This window comes from Emydura macquarii, unplaced genomic scaffold (genome assembly GCF_026122565.2).
Source record: "Emydura macquarii macquarii isolate MOO-44397 ecotype Brisbane River unplaced genomic scaffold, CSIRO-AGI_Emac_v2 contig_2417, whole genome shotgun sequence".
Classification (NCBI taxonomy): Eukaryota; Metazoa; Chordata; order Testudines; family Chelidae; genus Emydura; species Emydura macquarii.
Window position 1 is genome coordinate 201,364 of NW_027132554.1, and position 25,407 is coordinate 226,770.

At 46.9% G+C, this 25,407-nt stretch overlaps 2 protein-coding genes and 1 long non-coding RNA gene across 3 annotated transcripts in view; 1 reads left to right on the top strand and 2 right to left on the bottom strand.

Moving 5' to 3' along the window:
* DPP7 (dipeptidyl peptidase 7) overlaps positions 1 to 25,407 on the top strand; it is a 31,121-nt gene that overhangs the window by 3,481 nt on the left and 2,233 nt on the right. Inside the window, exons 3-11 of the mRNA XM_067561461.1 lie at positions 1,298 to 1,437; positions 2,206 to 2,369; positions 3,789 to 3,924; positions 9,288 to 9,369; positions 11,372 to 11,538; positions 12,504 to 12,564; positions 23,949 to 24,067; positions 24,148 to 24,304; positions 25,044 to 25,108. Coding sequence (XP_067417562.1) covers positions 1,298 to 1,437; positions 2,206 to 2,369; positions 3,789 to 3,924; positions 9,288 to 9,369; positions 11,372 to 11,538; positions 12,504 to 12,564; positions 23,949 to 24,067; positions 24,148 to 24,304; positions 25,044 to 25,108 — 1,091 coding nt within the window. The remainder of the gene's footprint in view (positions 1 to 1,297; positions 1,438 to 2,205; positions 2,370 to 3,788; positions 3,925 to 9,287; positions 9,370 to 11,371; positions 11,539 to 12,503; positions 12,565 to 23,948; positions 24,068 to 24,147; positions 24,305 to 25,043; positions 25,109 to 25,407) is intronic.
* On the bottom strand, positions 3,208 to 6,286 carry LOC137161987 (uncharacterized). Its single transcript, XR_010922231.1, has 3 exons — positions 6,069 to 6,286; positions 4,726 to 4,795; positions 3,208 to 3,383 (listed from the first exon to the last, which is right to left on the bottom strand). It is a non-coding gene; the product is annotated as an uncharacterized lncRNA (long non-coding RNA).
* On the bottom strand, positions 13,454 to 23,044 carry LOC137161985 (kelch-like protein 13). Its single transcript, XM_067561485.1, has 4 exons — positions 21,892 to 23,044; positions 19,612 to 19,864; positions 16,669 to 16,829; positions 13,454 to 14,106 (listed from the first exon to the last, which is right to left on the bottom strand). The coding sequence occupies exons 1-4, from the start codon at positions 22,942 to 22,944 to the stop codon at positions 13,690 to 13,692; spliced, it is 1,884 nt and encodes a 627-aa protein (XP_067417586.1). The 5' UTR covers positions 22,945 to 23,044; the 3' UTR covers positions 13,454 to 13,689.

Below are 25,407 nucleotides of genomic sequence, written 5' to 3' on the forward strand. Positions count from 1 at the left end.
CAATGAAACTAATAGGTTTAAAGAAACAAAAGGAAGAATTTCTTCACACAACGCACAGTTGACCTGTAGAACTCATTGCCAGGGGAGGTTCTGAAGACCAAAAGTATAACAGAGTTCAAAAAAGAATTAGATGAGTTCATGGAGAATAGGTCCATCAATAGCTATTAGCCAAGATGGTCAGGGACACAACCCCGTGCTCCGGGTGACTCTAGCCTCTGACTGCCAGAAGTTGGCAGTGGATGACGGGATCGATCACTTGATGATTTGCCTCTTCTGTTCATTCTCTCTGAAGCACCTGGCATTGGCCACTGTCAGAAGTCAGGATACTGGGCTAGATGGAACACTGGTCTGACCCAGTCTGGCCATTCTTATGTTCTTCTTATCTGCTTATTGCATTGACAACTTTACACTAAGGGTTTGTCAAGACTAAATTTTCAGTTATGTTTCTGTTAGCCAGTAGGAATGTAAAGTCTGCTTTTAGATGCTTGGCAAATGTTTGTTCCAGGACGCACGTCTGTGAAGTGTCTACATTAGAATTTGCATTCCTGTAGGTTAATGTGCTAACTGGCTATCAGTTAACATGTTAGGACAACTGAAAATACAATCTAGACAAATCCTAATGGCTAGACAGAAAGCAAGAGGGGAAACCAGCAAACAGCCCGCTTCCATCTTCAAATCTCCAAACTCTTACTGAAATCAGCTGACATTGAGGGCGCTTAGCAATCCACAGGCACCTGATGGGATCTTGTCTTCCTGCCCTACACTTGCATTGTGTATACACGTGATCTGCAGTTTTCAGAATGCAGGGCTAAATTGCATATCCCAGTAAGAATGAGAGATTAGACACAACACAAAGACATCAACCAGATTTTTCCTAGTATATTACCATTCATCCACTCCAGGGGAGAAGTGATTCTCATATAAATGTTTTGGATTCTTTTGGGCTAAAATACACTGTGTAAATGTGACTTTATTGCTATAATGGGGACAGCTGTTTCTGCAGTTTTCTGAGATTTGGGATTTCTAGGCATAGAAGAGAAATTAGACCATATACCTCCCTCAGTAGAACACCCGTTTATCAGAGTTAGATGCTCCAAACTGGGATGGCACATGGCCAGAAATCTGGAATGTCTGCATTCCTCAGTGTGTCTCCTTTCAATGAACAATTCAGCCCTATCATGCAGTCCTTACTCGAACAAAATTCCCCGTTACCTGACCTGGGGACAGAGCCCTCTAATGCTTCAACAGGCACTTTTTGTTTTCTCTAATGTGCTTCTTATGATTGTCTCTTGTACAGCTAAATTCTGGAATAAGGGAGTTGGGCCCATCTTCTTTTATACTGGGAATGAAGGAGACATCTGGGAATTTGCTCAGAATTCTGGCTTCATCCTTGAGCTGGCGGAACAGCAGAATGCGCTAGTGATTTTTGCTGAGCATGTGAGTGTTTCATTAACTTTTTTTGCACATTGTAATTTTTCTCTCCATCAGGTGTTGCCAGCAGCAACCCCCTACAGTCCCAGGATAATTAAATGCAAATCCCTTACTCTGAAATTGCTGTGCACCTGCCATGGACAGTCTAGGCGTAGCAGTGACTCTCCCCTACTAAACCATGTACTCTAAATGATTTATTATGCCCATCAGCAATGCAGTATAAATAATAGTTCATTCAGCAAAACCTAGGCTGTATTAGGCTTTAGAACATGCTTTTGTAATTGATTTTCTCTGGCTATGAACATTCAATAAATTCACAGCTGGAGAATGGCATGTGGTGGGGGGGGGGACAGAGGGGGTCTGCATGATTGTGCATAACTTGATAACTTTTGGGCCAAATTCTACCCTGATTTACCATCCAGGCAAGCCCTCTGTAGTCTGGGGAGCTGTGAGGAGTTGAAGGTCTATGAATGAGGTGAGGGCTCAGTCTTCATTACCCATTCAACCCTTGTTTTTTTGAGTTGTTGGCCCCTCTGCCAAGATGGCCAACAAGGAGCCAGTTAATGGCCATTGTTTCAGCTTGCAATGTGACTACCTGTCAGCTACAAAAAGGATGACCACCAGGGCATTTGACGTAGGCCCCCAAATAGCTGTCAGATGGCAATGACTTTCAGCTCCTGCTGACCCAGGCGGGTTTGAATGTGGTGACCTCGGAGGAGAGGAGGTATGATGTGGTGGTTCCAACATCTCTTTATGCCTCTTGTTTTCTTTCAGAGGTATTATGGAAAATCTCTTCCATTTGGGACACTGTCAATGCAGCGAGGAAATATTGGCTTGCTCACTGTGGAACAAGCCCTTGCTGACTATGCAGTGCTCATTACAGAGCTTAAAATGCAGTATGGTGCCAAGGACTGCCCAGTCATTGCCTTTGGAGGCAGGTAAATGCTCTCATGTCTCTTCAGTTATCCTCCTTCTCTACATTTTCCTAACTGGTGTGGTGCTGTTCTTATAGGCTTCCCCTTCCAGTCAAAATGCTGCCCACTGTTCCAGGATTCCTTTCTCTCTCACTGCAGTTTTCTTTGTACTGAAGTATGATGGGTAGTTGCTTGGGGCAGGGTAACACCCTGGAATGCTACCCCTTCCCTCCTAGTTGCTTCTGTTTGTTTCCTGATACTCATTCCTAATATTTGCTCTCTATTTAAAATGTGTGCTGTCTGGGTGAGGGCCACAAAGTCTCAACCCAGCAGCCTGTCCCATGCAAGGACACAAGGTCTAAAATAGGAGACCATGCTGAGCAAGCAGTTCAGCTCTCTTCCTGACAAGGCTGCTTAAGATAAAGAGATCAAAGGTTCCTTTCAATCAGACAATATTGATGCTTACCTTAATGGAATAGGTCATTCATCTCCAGTATTTAGGGCTGCAGGGCCAAAAGGCAGCTTGTCATAGTCAGTCCTGGCTTCTAGTCGGTTTAAATAGGCACCATTAACTGAAGATCTCTAAGCAGTGTCAGTGAGTGAGTGAGTTCCAGGTCCTGTGCCAATGAAGAGTGCTAGACCAAGCCCCGCACCCCACCCCAAGGACTTCAGGAGACAGGGAGGCATAATGTAAAACTGTAAGAGAACATCTTATAGTGAGAAGGCAGGAAACGGGTAATGAGAGAGAGAACTTTTGACCTGTGAGTTTCCAGTTCACATTCAGCCCAGGCTGCTGGTGACTGAAAAGATTTTACTAATGTATAGCACTTCGATAGCATGTGTGAAAGGAATCAGTGGTGTCAGTTGTGTTTGCAGTAGGGAAACCATCCCAGTGATTGGTAGGCTCAGTAGAGAGGCCAAGGACTGATGGCATTATGGAGACTGAATTCCTCACTTGGCCATGCAGGGGAATCTTGTGCTGCTGCTCTTCTGGGGGTAAAGAGAGGACTTCAGTCTCCAGGCTCTGCACGGAACTGCCTGAGGATTTGGGGAAAGGTCAGCAAGCACACATTATGGGTACACCCCAAACATAATGGACTCATTTTAGTTCGCGTGTGTGCATGCATGCGTAGAGAGAGACAGATCGATCTTTAGATGCCCTACACCCAAGCTGCCTCCTCCAGAGTGGAGACCAACTGCTTGCTCCTCTCAGCCCTGGCGATTGGTTTATATTGTCTTAATGCTCTTTGGAAAGGAAAGGACTAGAGAGCTGCTTTTTTTTTTTAAATGCAAGATTTGAGATTCCTATTTATATTTCCAGTCCCGCTGGGTTGGGCATGGCCACAACTGCTGGCTCCACAGGGCCCAAATTCCCAAACGAGTTTGCTTTAAATCACCCCTGTTGAAGGAAGTAACGCTCTTCTCTCTCTCTCCCCCCCCCAGTTACGGAGGAATGTTGAGTGCCTACATGAGAATGAAATACCCTAACATTGTGGCAGGGGCACTAGCTGCCAGTGCTCCTCTCTTGTCTACGGCTGGGATTGGAGACCCCAACCAGTTTTTTCAAGCTGTCACTGCAGTAAGTGGAAGCTCCATTGAAGGAATAGAAACTGTCTTGTGTCTCAGTGACCGTGTCTCTTCAAACGTCCATCTCCTAGTGACAGAGTGTTAGGCTGGGTGAGTGATTGGAATGGGGACCTCTCAGGAAAACCAGCTGCTGTGGGATGCGATTCAGTAAGTCCCGCTCTCGCCTGTGTCAGTACTGAACTAGCAGGCCAGCATGGGGTAGAGGGTGCTTGTTAGGGGAGATCTCTTAGGTGGGTAGAGAAACTGAGCTCTGACCCCTTGTCATTAAAGATCCATTGTCCCAATACTAGTGTCCTGGACAAATTCCAACCTGGGAGCTTCCATCTTGCCTGGACAAATCCCTCTTGTAATCACAACTGGGTATGTTGTTCTTCATTTCCTGTCCTAAACTGTTTCACTGTGCAAACAACAATGCATGGCATCTACTTAACCCCAGAGGTAGCTGCAATTCAGCAGTGGGCGAAGCGACTCCCAGTACACTGACAAAGTTTGCAGAGCACTTTGGGATCAATTGGAGTGAAAGGCTCTGTAAACGCAAGCTGACTATTGCTTTCACACTTAAAGGGTGATAGAGACTTTTGAGTTATTATTATTTGGAACTATTTTAACGTCATTGGAATGATAAGGTCCCCCAGGGCTGCGGGTGACATGCCACCTGATAATCTGAGAACATGGAACATTGTGCTAGCGAAAGGTCCCAGGCTGATGACTGTGAAGGCTGAAATCCTCAGAGAATCCCCAGAATAGCTTTAGCAGTAGCAGCGGCTGGCTTGGCCATCCACCTCAGGCCTACCTTGGAGCTGCAAGGGCAGAGGAAGCATTCAGTCTCCACATCTGTCCGATCAATGGTTTCTGCAACGAGACTGCACACAAGGAGCAATGTTGATGCTCGCACAGCAGTGGTTCACATAAGCCATTGAGCAAGAGGTGGCAACTCCCTTTGGTTGCACCCAAGGTAGGACATGAGCCAGTGTTGCAGGTGCCTGTGATGGGGTTCACTCATCTCTTGTGAGCACCTCCTGTCAGCTTGCTGTGATCCTGCACTCATTTCCTGGCACCCCCTGTAGGTTGTTACCCTCATCAGGCAGATCTTCAGTGGCTCAGCCCTCCAGCCAAGTCACCCATAGTCAATAGGCATGAACAAACGCCTTCTGGGGTAACAAAGGTCCCCCAAGGACTATTGCTGTGCCCTTTTTGGTGTCGTTAGCCCAGTCTCTGGGCTCAGTTCTCAACCCCTTCTGGGCTAGCTTTAAGTCCTTCCCTGACCTGTTCTAAAGTACTGCCCCCCCAGGGCTTTCTCACTGGAGACTTTGTCCACAGTGATTCTCACTGTGCTAGCTCTCCAGCCAGGCCATTCCTTAAATTCAGTTCCCTTCCAGGGGGTGGTAACCAAGAGTTCATCAGATGACCTGACCACCCTTACCAGGGTCTTCAGCCCTGTTCCTGAGCCCTTTAAAGTCCAGCCCTTTGCTTGGGCTTCTAAACAAGCCTTATCCCCTTCTCAGGGCTTAGGCCACTTCCCCAGTGGCTGGTGGGGGACCCAGGCTCATCCACTACTTCAGGTCCCAACTAGAGTTACCACCTGGCCAGTATTTGACCAGCCTGGCTGGCTTTTTTCATGGAGTTGCCAGAAAAAAATGTAATCTGCCTTTTTGGTTTTATTTTACATGGGTCTAAAGATTTGCATGATTAGATATCCCAGAGTATTGCTATAAAGTTAAAAAGTTTGTCCCCCCACTAAATATGCTGCAATGTTCCCACTTCTGTAGCTTAAGCAATAACAGATCAAAACTGTTGAAAATACAGCAGCTGTCTGCCCACCAACACGCACGCACCATATGTGTGTGTGCAAGACAGACCAGTGATATCAATTTTGTCTATATGCATTCTCTCTCTAGATACTATGAGTGGCTGTTGCAGGGGATAGATAGTCACTTGTGGTTGGTGTTATGGCAAGCTTGCTTTGTGCATGCGTATGGGGGGGGGGAGGGGTTACTGGGTTTTTTCATTTCAAAGGTGGTAACCCCCAACCCAGAGACCCTATAAACAGCAGACACCTACAGTTTACCTCGATTGCTGCAGCTGCTGCATTCCCTGGGCTACTTCCCACTCGGACCTATCACCTTAATCCATTACCTTCGTTTCCCAGCATCTGTTCCCTGTTTGAGCAGGATTTCCTCCAAGCCTCCTTGCCTGGAGAGTCCTCCTGTCTTTCCTGGTCACCTCACAGCCAGGGCAGGCACAAACTAACCCCTGCAGCTCCTTTTATCTCAGCCTGCTATTGCTCTGATTGGCTGCTTCCCTATAGCCTTTCTAGGCAGGCGTGGAGGACCCACCTTTACTGCTCCTTTCCTGAGGCTGGGGTGTGTGTGGTAGGACTGCCTCCAGCAGGGGGCCTCCAAGGGCCTGGTACCAGGAGTCCTGCAGGCCCACAAGTCCCACAAGCCATAATAGTGGGAGCAGATAAAATGTACTTTGCTGCTGTTGGGATTGGATGGGCAAAAACAAACAAACAAAAAAACTGGTAATTTGTGGGAAAATACTAAATCTCTCATCAGTTTGTCATACTTTATATTGCTGAAATTCTATTTAAGTTTTTCTTTTCTTTTTTTCTTTAAATAAAGGTTTTAATATTTAAATTTAAGTGAGGGATAGAAAGAGATTTGGTATCATAACAGGAGTTAACATATTTTTTTTACATGGTTTAAGTAAGATTTGTTTTATTCTTTTAGTGGTAAAAATTGTATCTGAATACTGTGTATAAAATATATCATCTGACCGTTTTTTGGTTTGTTTTCTTTTTAGTAGCATGAGGGAATCTGTCTCTCTTACAGGATTTGCAGGTTTTAAGATTTTTGTAAGTGGAAGCGGGATAAAAATGGCTATTGCGGGGCAGGGCAGGAGCAGGATTTAAAAAATAGTCCCGCGCAGGGCTCTACCTGGTACATCCTGTCACAGTTCCGTATTCTGATTCCAGTCCCACCTGACTGTGACTAATAAGTTCTGACAAGGTAGCTTGCAGAACTTCTCCCTCCTCCTTGACACAATTTAAAATGAAGTTGCTTCTGAAGCAGAGGAGGGGAATTCATTCCTCTTGGCCAGGGAGCAGCAAAGCTCTCACTGAAATCCTGACACATTGACCATGTTGTTTCTCCTTCTGGTCTGGCATCAAAGGAAGCTAAAAAGACCTTTTAATGTTCCTGCTCATTTCCCTAATGCACTTAGAAAGGTAGGAGGGAACATGCAGGCTGTTGTGTTATGTTCCAAGGTATGAGACTGGATTCTGTCTATTTTAGCTTGCAAAGCAATAGATAATACTCATAGAAATAAACTGTCCAGCTCTGCTTGGAATATAGTCATTGTATCTGACTCGGTGACCTCCTGCAGCATCAAGTTCCACAAGCTGATGATGTGAATGACTCTTTCCTCATCTTGGCCCTAAATTAATATAAACACTAGTGCGTTTGAGCTTGCATACTCTTGTTCTGAAATCTTATTTAGATTTGGTGGCTTAGAGCCTAGAGAGAACAGTGAAAAATCTTAAGGGAAGGGGATGACTTGTATGTGAAGATGAACTGAAATGCTCTTTAGGTGAACAAATAAAAAGCCTCATTTAAGATCCTAAATTGTTAAGGGAATACAGGATGTTATGCCTTAAAAATACACTTTTGAACACTAAATATTTGAAACCATTTCTTTTTAATCACCAGTCTGGCCCAGCTCTGAGAATTCTTCCTTGTGTGAAGTTAATTCATTCCCTAAAGCTGTGTGTGACGTGCAGCTCCCTGCTCTGCTTTAGGTATTAATGATGCCATTAATTATTGCATAAACCAGAAATTGGATTTTTGCTAGGCTTTTTACATAAACACATTTTAGGTGCAAATGGAAAAGTTTGTTTATCTGCAGCATTAAGGCTATCTATGTGTTAAGATCCTAAACAGTCCCTTTTTGTTTTGTTTTTTTTAAAAGAGTTTCCTTTTACCTTTAAGGAATCTTCATAGCAGCATTGTGTGCATTTGAAGATAAGGCAATTTAGAATTCAATTGCTGTCCTTGATGAGAGAATGCACCTGTGTTGTTAATATTTATAAAGGCAAACATTTCATGATTCATTTGCAGTAATTTTCTTCCTCTCATTCATTTTGCATGAGTTAGACTGCATTTATTTTGAGTGAAATGCCTTCTATTCATGGCTCTCCAAAGCAATCTATAAACACTAACCCTCATAACACACAGAGGATGGGGAAGTCTTAGATCCATTTTAAAGATGGGCTGAGTGTAGCACTGAAGGCAATGGCCCTGCTCTTAAATGCATGTGTACTTTTTCACCAGGCTAAGTTATATGTGCAAACTGCCTGTTTTCTATCTGTGGGCTTTTGTGTTTACAACTTAGGTACACCCGAGTGCACACTTCTAATAGCCTTGCACAAGTCATTCAGTATCAAGCTTATCAGGTGAGCGGGAGAGGTGGTAATAGACACTAGGACCCTGATTCCTGCTTACCTTAAGGTCATCTCTTCACTAGAAAAACTGCTAACACATTTTTACTAATGTGGACATTGCCTGTGACTACTTTAGATCACTCTGGTAAGATAAAGGGACCTTAAAATGAGTATTAATAATAACAATAATCCCTAGCTCTTATATAGCCGCCTTCATCAGTAGATCACAAAGAAATTAAGTATCATTATTGCCATTTTACAAGTGATAAAGGGAAACTGAGGCACAGAGATGCGAAATGAGTTGCCCAAGGTTATCCAGCAGACCAATGGCAGAGCCAGCAATAGAAGCCAGGTTTCCTGAGTCCCAGTCCAGTACTTTATCCAGTAGGCCATACTGCCTCCCAAAACATAATTTACATTTACTTTTAAGGCCCCTTTGCACTGGCATGATGCTCCAAAGTGGCCTTAGTGTAAATAAGAATCAAAGCCTGTGACCCATTCCCTTGTCCTAGCTGCTGAGTATGTCCCTTCCTGTCACTTAACACGGAGAAGAGAATTATTATATCTGACTCTATAGCAGAGAGCTGGATGAAAACAAACTAGCTGCCATTCTGGGTCTGGATAAGATGGAAGTGCAGCTTATTGTTCCTGGGGGACTGAGGGAGGGATCCTTTGGAGGAGAGGGCAGAAGTTGTATCAGCACCATCCATGAGAGTGTACATAGGACTTGCCAAAGTGACTTGCCCTCTGTTAGCCCTGTTGGTGGCTCATGGTACTGTTTGCCATGACTGGCCGCCCAAGAAGGCATTGGTTGCTCCCTTTGGATACAGACCTCAGAGCTGTTATCCGTGTTTGTGTAACTTCCTGGCTTAGCTGTTGTAATCACTCTCTCTCCCTCTCTCTCGTCATTTTAGGATTTTCAGAACTCTAGCCCAGCTTGTGTCAAGGCTGTGAGCAAAGCCTTCCAGGAAATCCGTGACCTCTACTTGAGTGGAGGTAAGATGAGGCTGTCCACCCTGGCATAGTGCTTCCATACAGCACGCAGGAGCCGTTTCCAAGGTCTTCTTGGTATGAGAAAGTTGCAGTTCTTAAACTGATTTAGTTAAACCAGTGCAAACCCCAGTGTGGACCCTTATTTAAGTGTAAGAGTGGCTTATTTTGGTTTACAATGAAAGACTTCACCTAGGTTGAAACGAGACCTTCTTAAACTGAAATAAGTATGTCCTCACAGAGGTTTGCACTGGTTTAACTAAACTGATTTAAAATCACACCTTTAGTTAGGCAGGTGTAACTTCCTCAGGTAGACAAGGCCTCAGGGTTTGTTTGGTTTTTTTTTTTAAATACACACACACACAATATGAACATGTGATGCGCAGACAATGTGCATTGTGTGCAAACTGATGGTGATGTCAGCAACTGTTTGATGATCCAAAGCAGCCTCTTACTGGAACCTTATCAGACATTGTTTTTCTCACCCTTCCTTTTTTCTTATCACCTCCCTCACTTCTTGTTTGCTTGGTCCCTATTCTAACTCCTTTCCTCTGACGTAAAGACAGCATGTGCTGGGACCTCTAAGGCAACCATTGCTGCTAACTGTGGCTCAGCCAGAGAGAGCACTGTGTGATGCAGTCTCCAGCTTGCCTGGTCTCAGCTAACGTGGGGAGTCTGCAACAGTGGCTTCTTTTCGGCGCTGGGTTTCCTGACATTAGAAGGCCTCTCCAGATGATGATTGTGTTTTAAGGTGAATCTGAGCTGTACTGATGCTGTGACCTGAGGTTTATTCTCAGTCACTCTCACAACAAGTGCAAGACAGCTCCCAAATGGAAAAAGATGCTTTGCCCCCATAACTACCAGTTTGGTAAATTCAACCCCAGATCTGATGATGCAGCTGGGATCTTACTGCCTCTGGCTGTCTTGGAATCTGCAGTGAGAACTCAGCTACAAAGCCATGCTCTCCCAGGGCTACGCTGGCTCTGCAGAGCTCATGGGAGTGAAAACAACTCTGGGAAGCAAACTAAGAAACCCTCCTGCGGTGGGGAACCAGTAATCCTCATTAGCTTCAAGTGGGAGTGACTTGTATCCTGCTGGGGAGAGGCTACGCTCCATGAGCAGAAAGGAGTAAGGGCTTGTCTACACTTAAACGCTATAATGGCACAGTTTCACTGCTATAGTGCTTCAGTGTAGACACTACCTATGCCAGCAGGAGGGATTCTCCCGTTGGCATAAGTCAGCCACCTCCCCAAGAGGCAGTAGCTAGGTCAGTAGAAGAATGATGTTGACCTAGCGCTGTCTACATGGGGACTTAGGTCGGTTTAACTACGTCTCAGAGGGGTGTGGATTTTTCACATCCCTGACCGATGTAGTTCAACCAACCTAATTTTCTAGTGTAGACCAGGCCTAAGGGGATCCCATTCGTGCATAGTTTCTGCTCTTACTACATCAGTAGCTTGGCTTGTCTCAGGCCAGGACACACTTAAGTATAATGATGTTGCTCAGGAGTGTAAAAAATCTGCCCCCCTACATGATGCTGTTATACCGACCTACCCCCGGTATAGACAGCGCTATATTGATGGGAGGGCTTTTCCCATCAACACAGCTACTGCCTCTCACAGAGGCGGATTAACTACGCCAATGGGAGAAGCTGTCCTACCAGCATAGTAGCATCCTCACTGAAGCGCTGCAGCCTGTCCTCAGGCTGTATTTTGCCCCCTCAGTTCTGAAGTCCAAGGGGAGGTTTTACACAACTCAGCCACATGGGGGAGAGTGCATGGGGCTTGGATATGCGGGGTTATTACACGGGGGGGGGGGATGTTTGCATCTGGACACCAAAGCTGGTGTAAGTTAATATGTAGCATTACAAACCCTGTTCTTCTTTGCAGAGCTTCATATTACTCCTGCCTAGCCAGCCACGTGGAATGAATGAAACCTGGCACGGCTCTGTGGTATTAATTTACACTCTTAGGCGTTTGTGTGTGTCATGTTTCTTTTCCCTCTGCAGCCTACGATAGAATCAGCAGTGAAATGTCCACATGCAATAGGGTTTCCTGCAAGGAAGATGTCTACCAGCTGTTTGAGTTCGCGCGAAACGCCTTCACCATGATGGCTATGATGGACTATCCTTACAAAACAGACTTCATGGGTCACTTCCCTGCTAACCCAGTGAAGGTGAGTGGCAGAGTGCTGGAGAGATCAAAGAGAGCTCTGGAGACAATGACTATCATTGTGTTTGGAGTTCTTTTCTTTTTGTCCTGAAACCGATTGCTCTGGGACGGATGGCTGTGGTCAGCGTCAGCCAAACTCTGCTTTCACTCAAGTTACAGACAATACAAGCACATTGACCTAAACTTTCAAAAGCATCTAATCACTTTAGGAACCTCTGTTTGTCCATTGTCCAACTTGAGGCGCCTTTAAAGGGTTCTGATTCTCAGAGGGCAGGTGACCCGCACTTCCTAAAAGTCAAGCTCCTTTTAAGATGTCTCGGGTCAGGCCCCTACAACCTTGAGGCACCCAGAATCACTCACTGCTAGGTCATTGACTATGGTGGAGTAGCACAGTGGAAATGAGAACAGGATTTGTCCCCCAGAGTTTCTATTTTTGATCCTTTCTAAACAACTAATCCGTCTGATCTTTGTCCTGCGGTAGTTCTTTCTCTCTCCATTTCCCCAGGAGAGCAAGGCTGTGACTTGTGGCTATCCCCTCAAGCATAATACACTGGTTTGTTGACACTAGCATAAGAATAGAATAGAATACCTAGCACTTTTCATCATTAGATATCCAAGTGCTTTACGAGGGAGGCCAGTGTCACTGTGCCCATTATACAAATGAGGAAACTGAAGCATAGCGGGGAAGTGACTTGTCCAAGGTCACCCAGCAGGCCAGTAACAGAGCCAGGAATTGAACGTGGGTGAGGTTCTGTGGTCTGCAACATGCTGGTGGTCAGACGATCACGATGGTGCCTTCTGGCCTTAAAATCTATTGAGTGGCGTGTCTTTCCCCATTCCATTTTTTTTTCTTGGAAGCTTCCAGGATAATCTCTGTGTGAAACTGAGACCCCCAAACTAACTTCTAATTGCTTGTCATTTAAAACATCTGTCTGGAGACTGACCAAAGTGTGTGTGTCTTTTATCCAGGTTGGCTGCGACCTAATCCTTGCACACCAGGACCATATTAAAGGGCTGGCAGCTCTTGTCGGTGAGTGAGTTCCAGCAGCTATGTCTTATTTGAAACTCTCCTTCAGAAGCACTTGTGAATACTGAGTTACCCCAGACCGTTTTAGGGGCTATGGAACACTTTGCACTGCAATGGCAAAAGGACCTTAACACTTCACAGACAGTGAATCACGCGTATAGCCCCCACGTGACGTGTTATTTTGGGTCTTCATATTTTCTCAGAAGAGACGTTTAGGGTATGTCTGTGCTGCAAGGGAAGGTGTGAGTGGAATATAGGCCATGCCCATTCTAGCTTTAACCCAGCTAGCAAGGGGAACAATAGTGGAGATGTGGTGGCACGGACTAGCAGCCACAGTACAAGCCTGCCAGGGAGCGTGGGTCTGTACTTGGGTTGCTAGCCTGGGCTGCCATGTCTACGTTACTCTTGGTACCCATGCTAGATAATAGCTAGCATGCTATGCCTAGCCCGCTGCAGTCAGACCTTCTCTTTGCAGTGTAGACATTTGGAGCCTCAGCCCCATTGACTGTCAGTGAGACTTAGGCTCCTGGCTCACTTAGGCCCTTTTGAAAATTTTACCCACACTCCAGCTCAACCGAAAGTTACAGGCTCGATTCAGCAGTCACTGGGGGAGGTTCTGTGTCTGCAGGAGGTCAGACTTGATCCTAATGGTTCCTTCTGGCCTTAAAATCTGTGCATCTGTGTGTTTATATTGGGCTTCTTGGGGTGGGGGTGTCTAACTTATTTGCCGAAGGGGATTTGCAAGGAGATGTTTGCAAACTGCACTCAAAGCTCCATTAAAATGTCAGAGTAAAACACTGCTTCAGAACTACTCTGTTTTTAAAAAAATAACTAACCTTCACCTTCGTTCATTTAAAATAATGTTTGCATATGTTAGATTGAAAAGGGAAAATATTCTTTATTTTTAAAAATAGAGAAGTCTGCAACCTCGTGCGTTGTGGCTAGGACACTCCTCCTCCTCCTCTTCCATTTGGCTTGCACTACCCCTCAGCAGTGCACCGGCACAGGCTAATGTTAAGCCAAGAATGTGCTACTCCTAAATCACAAGCTGCACTGGTTGGCTGGGAAGTGAGGAGAGCTGTTACAATGCCAAGAGCATTCGCCACGTGCTCTGTCAGAGCAGCTCCTTCAGGCATCCACTTCTTCTCCCCTGTATAAAGCGGAGTGGGGCTCTTGTTTGTTGGTGATGGACAAGCTGAGAGTGGCTCTCTTCCTGCTGCCACCATCGGGTGAGCTCTTCACCTCTCTTTCCTGCTGCTCAGCTGTCATCTCACAGGACAGTTTAATCATGCAGGAGGCATGATCCACCAAAGCGTGAGGAAGGGAGCCAGCTTTCTTCCATATCCTCCCGTCAGGATCATAGATGAACACGCTGTCGTCTTTACTCATGCGTTGCAGTGATCCGCCTCCTGTGATACAGAGTCTAGAGCGGAGCACAGTGATACTGAACTGGCAGCAGTCAAAGGGGGCTAGGGTTAGCGTGGACCACTGGTCAGTCACCGGGCAGTAATGTTCTGTCTCGTTCACTTGAATCCATTCCTTTGCCTGCAATGAACCAGATTAAAACTGATTTGCCACGTGACAGCTTGGGTGGATGCTACTGTCACACTGGACTCTTTCAATGATTAGGGGGCTGGAGAACATGACTTATGAGGAGAGGCTAAGGAAACTGGGCTTGTTTAGTCTGCAAAAGAGAAGAATGAGGGGGGATTTGATAGCGGCCTTTAACTACCTGAAAGGGGGTTCCAGGGAGGATGGAGCTAGGCTGTTCTCAGTGGTGGCAGATGACAGAACAAGGAGCAATGGTCTCAAGGTGCAGTGGGGGAGGTCTAGGTTGGACATTAGGAAAAAGTTTTTCACTAGGAAGGTGGTGAAGCACTGGAATGGGTTACCTAGGGAGGTGGTGGAATCTCCATCTTTAGAGGTTTTTAAGCTGAGGCTTGACAAAGCCCTGTCTGGGATGATAGAGCTGAGGTTAGTCCTGCTTTGAGCAGGGGGTTGGACTAGATGATCTCTGAGGTCCCTTCCAACTCTATGATTCTATGATCTCCCGCGAATGAGTGAAGCCAGCGCCTTAATAAGACACATATGGTTAAAGGCAAATTGTGTTCTTAAACCATTGGCCCGCTAGGGGGTTCAAGGTGCCGCCTTCGCAGTTGAAATGTAGCAGTCAAATTAATAAAGATTCAGAGGGGTAGCTGTGTTAGTCTGTATACAGCAAAAACAATGAGAGTCCTGTAGCACCTTAAAGACTAACACATTTCTGCCGGCATAAGCTTTTGTGGGCTGCAACCCACAGATGCATCTGACGAAGTGGGCTGCAGCCCACGAAAGCTTATGCCTTCAGAAATGTGTTAGTCTTTAAGGTGCTACAGGACTCTCGGTTTTTTTTAAGTCAAATTAAAGGCCTCCCCCGAAATGCAAATGAAACACTAAAGTGGTATCAGAAAATGGCGCTAAAGAGTATTTATTCCTCTCTGGAAAATGGGAAGGGAATGCAGGTGAAAAGCCATTGCATCTGGGAGCTGAAACAGCCCAAGTTCTGGTCTGTCCCCTTTCTATTTAAGGCACTAGGAAGGAACCCCTGGAAGGTGGGTTGTGTTGTGTTGTGTCATGGATAGCAGCCAAGATGAAGCTTTGAGCGGGAGGTGTCATCCCCAGCTCCATCTACATCAAGGGCTTCAAGGACCTGTGGTTTTTGCACTCACTGATTTAGTCCACTTAGCTACTGGCTACCTGTCTGAACTGCAGATCAGGGCGCCCTGCTGGGATATGCAGGTGGCCAAAACTGCAGGCACAAAATCCGAAGGATCCAGTTAAGGGCAGGCTCTAAAAACTGCCCCACCACTGATTAATTGTCCTTGATGACAATAATAACACAGACCATGTGTATCCATGTGCATTAAGCCTCCATCTATGGAGCAAAAGGCCGGAGGCAGAGTGCTTGGGAACTCCACGGAAGCTGCCGTTGCAGCGTGGTGCGTGGCCCAGAGCAGGGTTACTTGTTATAGATTGAAACCTATTCTCTCCGGCAGGAGTTTCCACCACAGCATTTCAAGATTGTAAGTACACTCAGAACCCTTTTGAAAGGGAGGCACCAGGAAATCGTATTCTAAAAGCAAGGCCCTCACCTGTGTTAGCCCCTGAAATGAGTAAACCTGAAAGAGCTTTAGAAACCTGATTTACTTGACAGTGTTCTGGCTCAGGTACTCATTACCCTAGCATCTGTGTTCAGCACAATCTTTAATGTATTTATCCTCACAACATCCCTGGGAGGCAGGGCAGTGCTATTATCCCCATTGTACAGATGGGGAACTGAGGCACAGACACTTAGGCCTCATCTACGCCTGTAAATTAGATTGCGCTTGCTACATCGCTCAGGGCTGTGAAAAATTGCACACCCTGTATGATGGAGTTAGGTCGACCTAACCTCTGCTGTTCACATAGCTAGGTGACAGAAAAATTCTTCCATCAGCGCAGTTACTGCCTCTCAGGGATGGACGGAAAAACCCCTTCCCTCAATGTAGGAAGCGTCTACACTACAGCGGCACCCCAGCTGCAGCATCCCAGCTGTGCTGCTCTAGCAAAGATGTGGCTTAAGTGACTTGTCCAAGTTCACCCAAGAAGTCTGTGACAGAGCAGGGACTTGAATCCAGGCCTCACAAGTGCTAAGCTAGTTCTCTAACCACTGGACCATCCTTCCTTTCTCTGTTCTGCTTGCTTTCTGCCTTTCTCTCAGCTTGCATGAGGAAAATCAGCTGGTGAGTTTCACTCCTGCATTAGGATGTGACTGCAGAGGAATCATGATTTGTTTTTTAAATCATTTCCATTGTTGCTTTAAATATTCTTGATATTGGTAATAAATAGGATCTGATTAAAACAAGGCAGCAACTGATGAAAACAATTTTATGGCTCAAGACATTTTGTACGGGCTTATTGGCCTGGTTCACCACTGCCTTATCACTATCAGACTGAAATCCATTGAAATTAATCAAGGTTACACTGTCATCAAACTGGAGTAATGCAGTACAGTAGAGTAGGACCCGTAGGCACAAAGCCTGCATCTGGGCCAGATCTAGCCATTTATAAGAACAAATCTCAACTTACAGCATTTAAAGTCCTGCCTCCAATACAGAAGATCCTGTCTCTGATGGCAGCCATTCCATGGTCACAGCGGGCAAAGGTCATGGCACGGTTAGCGATCCAGCGCCGGAGACGAGGGAGATAGCTATATGTGTCTCTCAAGGTCTTGCCAGCAGAAAAGCCCCCTGGAGGAGAGAAGTACAGATATTATCCTGCTGCCCTGTTAAAGCTGCTCTCATCAGAGGCTCACAACGCTCTACCAACAGGCATTAAGGGGGCCTTGCCAGCCATCACTGCATATGTCGTGGTGAAAGGAAAGGTTCCAGCTACGTGTGCAGCCTTTACAAGGGGCTGTACCCTGAAGACCCAGCTTTCTCTCCTACTCAAAGGTGGGCAGGGGCTTTCTCCCCAGAGAAGTCGTTACACGAGGTTCGTGCCAGCTGAGCATCCAGAAGTCTGGAGGTTTTAAAATCGAACTTCTTGGATGTGAAGAATGTCTCCTGCAAACAGGATTTCCCCCCACAAGATTTTATGGTGGCATATGGAGTATTTCCAGCCCAACGAGGAAACAGGAACAGTCTTTCTTGGGGTGTCTGCTTCCATCCGGCCCCAGGATGTGCAGAGATGCACAAAAATGGCTATTTAAAAAGAAATTTATGCAGACTTCTTTGCATTTTTAACTTTTGTCTGATTCTTGAATCTGAGCCAGTCTGCTCGTTCCCGTTAGCTAATAGTCTCTAAGACACCCATCACCTGGGTATCTCAGAGCTGCAGTAGAACAGCTTCCTTTCCTGAAAGGGAGGAGGCTAGTATTTGACAGGGCACATCCCTTCATGCTTGCTGAAATGAAGAATGCAGACAGAGTCCGAGTCTTTGAGACAAAGAAAAGGAAGGACCGGATGTCAAATCTGGCTGACACAATACTTAACTCAGGGTTTTTCCAGGTTGTGTATAAACTCTCCCCACCCCCACTCTGTCTGCTTGGATACCGCACGTTTTGTTTTAAACTCTTGTACTAGCATTGCATGCTTAATTGTTCAGTAGGATTGGCCAGGGCTGTGGACAAGACCCCACAGGGCGCCAGAGCTAGTCCTGTGAATGGGATTATGTATGGGGCTGCCGATAATAGCAGGGGACTAGACTCAATGACCCAGGAGGTCCCTTCCAATCTGTGTTCCTATCTAACTGCTATGATACATTACCATGGGATCTCAGCACTTCACAGTGCTTTTAATGCATTCATTCTCACAACACCCTGGGAAGTAGGGGAGCATCTTTGTCCCCATTGTACAGATGGGAAACTGAGGCACAGAGTGGCTATGTAATTTACCCAAGATCACACAGGAAGTCTGTGGTGGAGCAAAGAATTGAACCAGGTCTGTCAAGGCTAGTGCCCGAACCACTGGGCCGTCCTTCAGTCTGTCAGAGGGTCACTCTGGCTGATATAAGAGGGTTGGACTGGATCCAAGGTTTATTAGGATTTGTCATTTCAGACTGACTTATGTTTAATTGGATACTAAAGTAGAATTGATCTGAGTCTTGCACTTCAGTGTCCTTCATCCTCAGGATACCCCAGTATAACTACATATAAAATGCAACATTCAGATTGCACAGTTAAAATCAAAATAAGGAGGTCTGACTCGATGATGATCATTTCTAGCCTTAAAATCTATGAAAGTCAAAAGCAAAAATTCCTACCACAATGTCAAATCAAATAGGACACAAGCAATAATATAAATGTAATTGTATTAACGATGCGTTTTCTTTTCACATGAGAGATAGGACTAGTGATGACTGTAGACTATACTATGTGTCCAAGTTAATGATTGCTCTTTTTTGTTGTTCTAATGTGATTAATACATTGCATTATGTAGTTTTGCTATAGGCAGAGCTGGTTGCACTGCCTATTTTTGCAGTTGCCCAACACTTCCCATTTATAAGACTCTGTGTTCAGTTCCTTATAACTTTGCCAGACTTTAACTGGCTGAACTGAAATTTTCCCTGACAGAGATCTGCCTCATGCTGAATTTTCTTTGAAAATTCCAACCAAAACAGTTTAGCTGTTTTCCAAGATTGAGGCTAGGGGAAAATACATGGTTTAACCCATGTTAAAACATTCTGGCAACTTTTTCTTTAAAAAGTTCTAGTGTCCCCATGCTTTGGAGCAGTGACTTGAAATTGGGCGAGGGAGGCAGGAGGGGTCCTTTGGAAAAAATAGCATGTGATTATGTAATTAAAGAATGTATGAAAATGCTTACGCACAAAGGGACTGAATTAGGGTCACGCAGCCAACCTTAATTTTGGCATTTCCTAACTTTTGAGTGCTTGACTTTGCAACCTTCATAAGGTTCTTTTAACAGGGGTGTGGGCATGCACCAGGTAATTAATAAATTATATTGCAGTAGCACCAGAAGGTTCCCATAGTGCCTCATGGTGCTAGGTGCTGTACAGAAACAGCAGAAGAGATGGTCCTTGCCCTGAAGAGCTTACAGTATACTTACTTTTTGTGTTTCATTTCCTAGGCTGAGCATTCCAGAGCAGTGCAGGGGAGTTAGTCCCATGTCTTCCATTAAAATGCACGTCACGTGTGTGGCTAAATATGCTGCAGTGCTTTGGAAATCTCATCCTAGCTTGCTTTCTTAAAGGAAAACAGCTGGAATTTGGCCTACAGACCACAGTCAAAATTCCTGTTAAAAGTGCAATGGGATCTTTGACTACAACTAGCCAAGATACTACTGTAAGTCGTCTTTGCGAGATGATGCCCTCTGATGTAACGGGTGGCATTGGTTCAGGAGGAAGTACACCACTTATTGATTCACCAACAGTATCCCAGACAACGCTATGCATTTCCCTTGGCAGTCTCCCATCCAAGCACTGTCCTGGTCCAGTCTTATCTGACCTGTAAGGCTACTAGTAAAAGCAAAGTAACTACAGGTGCAGACACTGAGTTCCAAGAGCCGGTGTCACCTGAAATGTAGAGGATTCCCTTGTAGGTTGTGCCGGCATGATCAGCTACAGGCACTGGGAAGGGAGCGGCACACTCCCACTTGTTCTCAGCAGGCTGGTATGCTTCCATAGTGTTGGTGAGCTTCCCCAGCAGCGTCCCACCGCCCACAGCTAGGATGCGATCAGACAGCACATCCGCGTGGAAGCGCGTTCGCCTGTCCAGCATGCTGGAGACTTGGAGCCACGATGTGTTGCGGGGATCAAATCGGAACACCTAGGATCATAACAGAGGGACCAATGGTCACGGAGAAAGACAGTTAACTAGCCACGGTGGTGTGAGATTATCCAACAGGCATGGCTTTAAGAACTGTTATGCTCTGCAGGCACGGAGTATGACTGCAGCTTGTGTAGACGTACCTGATCTAGCTTGGGTCAGGCTATCTGGGGACTGGAGCAGTGAAGCCGCAGCTTCACAAGCTTCAGTGTGGGTTATACAAGCCTGCCCAGACTCCCGGCTAATTACTCGGGCAGCTAGCCCGTGCCGAAGCCTGTACCTGGCTTCACAGCTCCGATACACAAGCTAGCTAGATTAGAATTAGCGTGGTATGTCTACATGTGCTGCAGTCACACCTCGGGGTTATAGTGCAGACATGCCCTAAACGTCTCCCTTTCAGCTGAGAGGGCTAATACCCACCTGACTGGTTCCTTTTAAACTGCACTTAGTGTGCACGAAATCTAACCAAACTGCACAGCTTTGTCTGCATATGGGGCCTAAATGCTATTGAGTTTTTCTAAATCTGTGTTGATAAAATCCATACAGTGCCCCATCCCCAAAGTTAAATCTTTCTTGAGCTACTTTTTTAAACAGGGCAGATCCTCTATGCTGCTGTGCTGTAGCATGCCAGAGATGGGTTGCCTAGGAAATCCCACCCGACCCATGTGACACTGCCACAGAGAGGGCTGTCGGAACAAGGCGTCCAGCTGAAAAAACATGTTGTCCTTCTTACTGGCCAGAACGTAGCTTGATCTTGGGTAAAGTTATACAGCAGCCAGGCTGGCATGTGAATTCACACCTAGTTGTTACCAGCCCTCTGCTGAAAGCCACAGCACAGCTCTCATCCACCATCCTCTTGCCCCCAACTGAGCAGCGCTACTTCCCAGCCTGCTCTGAGGCTGCCCATATCCTAGGTGAAGCTGATGTTTTTGGGTTGTGTGGCAGGGACTAGAACAGAAGAGTGTCTGGGATGCTGGCTCAGTGCTGCTGCCTGCAGCCTCCTCACCCTCCCTGTTATCTCTGCTTGCGGTACAGAGTTTGCCAGAGACCCTGGGGTGCAGCCAGCGTAGGCTGTAAGCACACAGTGACATGTAGCAAGTGGGGTGCTCAGCCCCACCTGGGCTAACACACACCTAGCTCACCCCCAAACGATGTCTTACTTCCTGGGCAGAGGGAAGGGATTGGAGCTAGAGCGCGGGTGTAGGGGGGAGCATTCACCTTTCATGGGCAAGAGAAACGGAGGAGCTTTTTCCAAGGAGTCTCAGACTATAACTGTTGCCCTGGGGGCAGCGGGGATGTTCTGAATATGATCCCATTTGAGTGGGACTGGACCAGGCAGCAGAGGTCAAAGGCCATGAGGATGGATTGATGCAGGCCAGTGTTCTGTTGCTTCAAGGGTTTATGAAGTGATCTAAGGCAGTGGAACATGCTAAACGGAGATGGAGGGTTTGGCTGGACTAATTTATCTCCCAAAGGACACGGTGGGAGCCCCATCACCAGAGGGATTTTAAAACTGGACCGAGCATTTAGGCGATACCCTGTAGGAGCAGCCCTACACTGACCCCTGGCCAGCACTGAGGAGATGAATCCATTCCTATCGCAAACATGCCTTCTCCTTTGCACCTCCCCAGGACAGTGACCCGTGATTCAACACGGGCATTACTCTGCAGCCCTCCTGAGCAGTGTTGTGAACTGGAGGGAGACCATTCTCATGCCAGGCAGCTCTTAAATGAAAATCTCTCTGTTGGGCTCCCATGGGCCATGTGTCTCTGTGGTGTTTAAGGCCAGTACTTTCCAATGAACATTAGGTATCTAAATAAGCGGTCTGAGTTTTTTTCCCCCATTACACTGAACACCTGCGACACCCACTGACTTCAGGGGGAGTTGTGAAAACTCAGCACCTCTGAACATTGACTTTGGTACCTGGGGGGAGTCGGCCTTAGCTCCTCTGAGCCTTTGTGTCTACAGAACTCATCTTCCCTTGGATCACTTGACCCTCTCTAACCTAAAGCTTTTTTGCACCCTACCTCATTCGAAGGATGGTTCCCTGCGGGATCAAATCTGGACTGGCCCCCGATGACAAAGAGGAAGTTACTGATCACAGCTACACAATGGTTGTAGACAGGCGTGGACAGTTCACCTATCTTTCTCCAGGTGATGCAGCTCTCATCTCCAGCCCACATGTCCCTGCAGACTCTGTTGTCAGTGGTTCTGCCGCCAAGAACAAGCAGCACAGAGGAGCTGGAGCGGACGTTCGTGTGCTGGGTCTGCAGGGCTGGCTGACCGTACAGCTGGGAGTGGTAGATTAGAGCCTCCCGGAGGTATCGGTGGCAGTCCGAGTCTGTCCTCATGATGGGTGTTTCCTGTACGTATTTCTGTAGATCCCGCAGAGGAATGAGAGGAAATCGGATTCGCCTTAAAATATCTGCCGCTCCTTTCAGTCTCATGCTGTCATGCAGCAGCCAGCTTATGGCAGCGTTGAATAGCTCCAGCTCGGTGCATCCCTGCATATCTGTCTTGTCTAAGATTTCACACAGGGTCTCTCTGTCCAGCTGCTTCACGCACTGCGGATCAGCCAATATCTGTTTGTAGTGCTGCCCGATGTAGGACATGGCTTTCTGTCTCATCTCTTCTGGACCAAGCCTCCTTGCGATGTTGAGTGTGTCCAGGCAGTTCTTGTGATTCAGGCCGTCCTCCAGAAACTGAAAGCACAGCTTAATCACTTCCCGGACGAGCAGGGTTTCTGCCGCCTTGAACGTCTCTTCGACGTTCTGTAGTGAGAGTTCCAGCTTGTTGGAGTAAATGAAGTTGAGAACATTCCTCAGCCCGCCAGCACTGATGGCCTTCAGCTGGACGTTCGCATCGGGGCTCCCCGCACGCGCTGAGTTTCCAACAAACAGAATCTTGCAGTAGTTGCTTGCTGAAGCCAAAATGATCTTGTGCGCTGGGAAGCGAATCCCATCTGCCTCCAGCGTCACATCGCACAGCGCGTTCTGCGAGCGGAGGCTGCACACTCCATCCAGGAGTTTAGCCAGGTACGTGTCTGAAGTGAGAGACTGGCTCTGAGTGCTGAGCGACATCCCTCTGAAAGCTGCCTTGTGACCAGGCGGGGCGCAGGAATCACGGCAGGTGTCTATCAGGAGTGACTCCTTCCCCCCATGTGGGGGTTTTCAGTGGAGCCTTCAGTCTCACTCCTTTGGGGAGCTGTGTCTGTCAGACTCTCCAGAATCCTGTCTCATAGTCAGCAGGAACACCAAGTGCTGCGTGCCCTGCGGGGGAGAATGATCCATGGGCTAGCGTACTATCATGGTGTTTGTCTGTAGTGTTTTCCTTTTGGGCTACTCTATGAGCAGGTTATTTGAGTGGCAGGCAGCAAACAGAGAAGAGAACGAAGGACTATTTGGCAATTATTCAACCGCACAAAGGCGCCCAGTCTCCTGCAGCTCCCTTGCTACGCCTGATTGACTCGCATTGGCCAGGTACTTTGTTTTCATCTGGGCAAGTCTGGGCTTGTCGGCCCTCCCTTTTACAATCAGTGATCAAACAACATTTTTTCTCTGAGGGGCTGGCATTGGCCGGTTCGCTGAAGTTGCTGTGTTGGACTTGCAGTACGTTCACCCTGGGGGGGGTGAGCAGCCACTAACCCGGTGCAGTTTGAGAATTCAGTTCAGCTGTTGTACAGTCGCATGCACATATTATCCCCATGTGCATTAGTCTGAGACGCACCCACAGGTCAGAGAGGTTTTCAGATAACATTTGGAATGAGACAGGAGAGCCAATGAGGCCAAAAGACCCAGGGGGCCTGTTATGGACGCTGAGTGTCACAGAGCGGAAGTCGGTCCCACAGCCAGCAAAGAGATGGTGACGATTTTGCTGATCTAATGAATAGGCAGGTGGAGAGTTGTAATCGTTACTGCTGACTGGCTAAGAAGGGCACATATCCTTTTAGATATATTACGCCATCCTCGTGTCTTATCTACCTCTTCTGTCTGGTCTCTTAGATTGAGTTCTTTGTGGTTGCTCTGGTTAGTGCAGACATTGAGCTACTGCTAGCCTGGCTTAATTCTGTCTTTCTTCTTGACAGGAGTGTTCTACAACTCTACGGGGAAGGCACCGTGTTACAACATCTACAAACAGTACAGGAAATGTTCCGACCCGACTGGCTGTGGCATTGGCCCAGATGCTGAGGCGTGGGACTATCAGGTATGCGGCTTGGAGGAATCCGTGGGCTTTCATATAGATCCTCCCCCTTTCCATCTTGACAGTTCCCGTTTCCATCACAGGGTTGTACCGAGATCAACTTAACCTTCAGCAGCAACAATGTGACCGACATGTTCCCTGAAATCCCATTCTCCGAGGCTATGAGACAGCAATACTGCTTCAACAAATGGCACGTGCACCCGCGAAGGGACTGGTTACAAACAACATTTTGGGGCAGCGGTAAGCTGCATGTTGCTACTTATTCCTTTACATCGTCCTCGTATTCCCCACCACGCTCTCTGCCTTCTGGTCTGGATGCCATTATGGGGAAGGGCTTGCTCAGTTACAATGAATATACGCACAGAATCACAGGTGGCAAGTGTTCTCTTACAGTTGCGGCTGTTCCTCTTACCTAGGGACTGCAGCCGAATAATTAGTCTCTAGCCCCTCCTCTTCTCCTCCCATTTCCCTATGCTCGCCCACTGCAACTCCTTTCTGTGGCCACAACTATATCCAACCCTTTTTCCTGCCACCATCCCCCTCTCCCAGCTCTGACATTTTGCTGGCTTTTCCCAGCTCCTCATTTGACTTTGCCTCCTCCTTCCCTGTTGATCTTGCGCCAACACAGCAGACTGGCCCCTGCAAAGCATGGAGGCTAGTCATGCTTGAGGTGGAGCTGGACAGGAGTGGCAGCAATCTTCCTGGCACAGCTTCCTTTTCTCTTCCCCCTCTGATCGTCGTGTCAGCGTGCGCACATTAAGTTAGAGGGGAGGTGGTGGCAGAGTCCAAGAGAAGCCTGGCTCTCTGAAATCAACCCATACTGTTCTTCACTTAAAAACAAGTGGAAAACCAAAGTAACTGCCAAGAATTTTTTAAAATTTTCCACTGTTGTTTGCATGCGCTGAAGCAGCTAAACGGGTTTTGGTAAATGGACAGGAAAGTAAAGAGGCCCCTCAGATGTCATCTGTGTGAATTTCAGACCTGAAAGCTGCAAGCAACATCATATTTTCGAATGGAGACTTGGATCCATGGGCAGGCGGTGGTGTAAGTATCCGCATCGCTGTGGACTGAGCAAGAGCGTGAGCTACACCAGTTGTTAACCTGGCTTTCCTCACCCTTTCAGTATAATGTTAACAGACCGCCTTACGCTGCTTCATGGAAATGCTGCACGGCTATAGTGTAGGCAGTAGGCAATCATCTGCATCCTGTTTGATAGGTACTTCTGCTCTTCTAAACGATTTGGCAGTCCCAGAATACTTGTGGCCAAGGGTAAATTAATCTATCAGGGCGGCTGCTTCTTTCTGCCAAAGAGGGGATTTGATTATAGTGGCTCTGCTGCAGCA

Excerpts from the sequence above, each read along its gene's own strand:
- LOC137161985 (XM_067561485.1), bottom strand. The coding sequence starts at position 22,944 with ATGTCGCTCAGCACTCAGAGCCAGTCTCTCACTTCAGACACGTACCTG. Across the intron at positions 19,865-21,891 it reads GGAACCATCCTTCGAATGAG|GTGTTCCGATTTGATCCCCG; the intron begins GTAGGGTGCAAA and ends TTATGATCCTAG. Across the intron at positions 14,107-16,668 it reads GAGGCAGGACTTTAAATGCT|GCAAAGGAATGGATTCAAGT; the intron begins GTAAGTTGAGAT and ends GGTTCATTGCAG.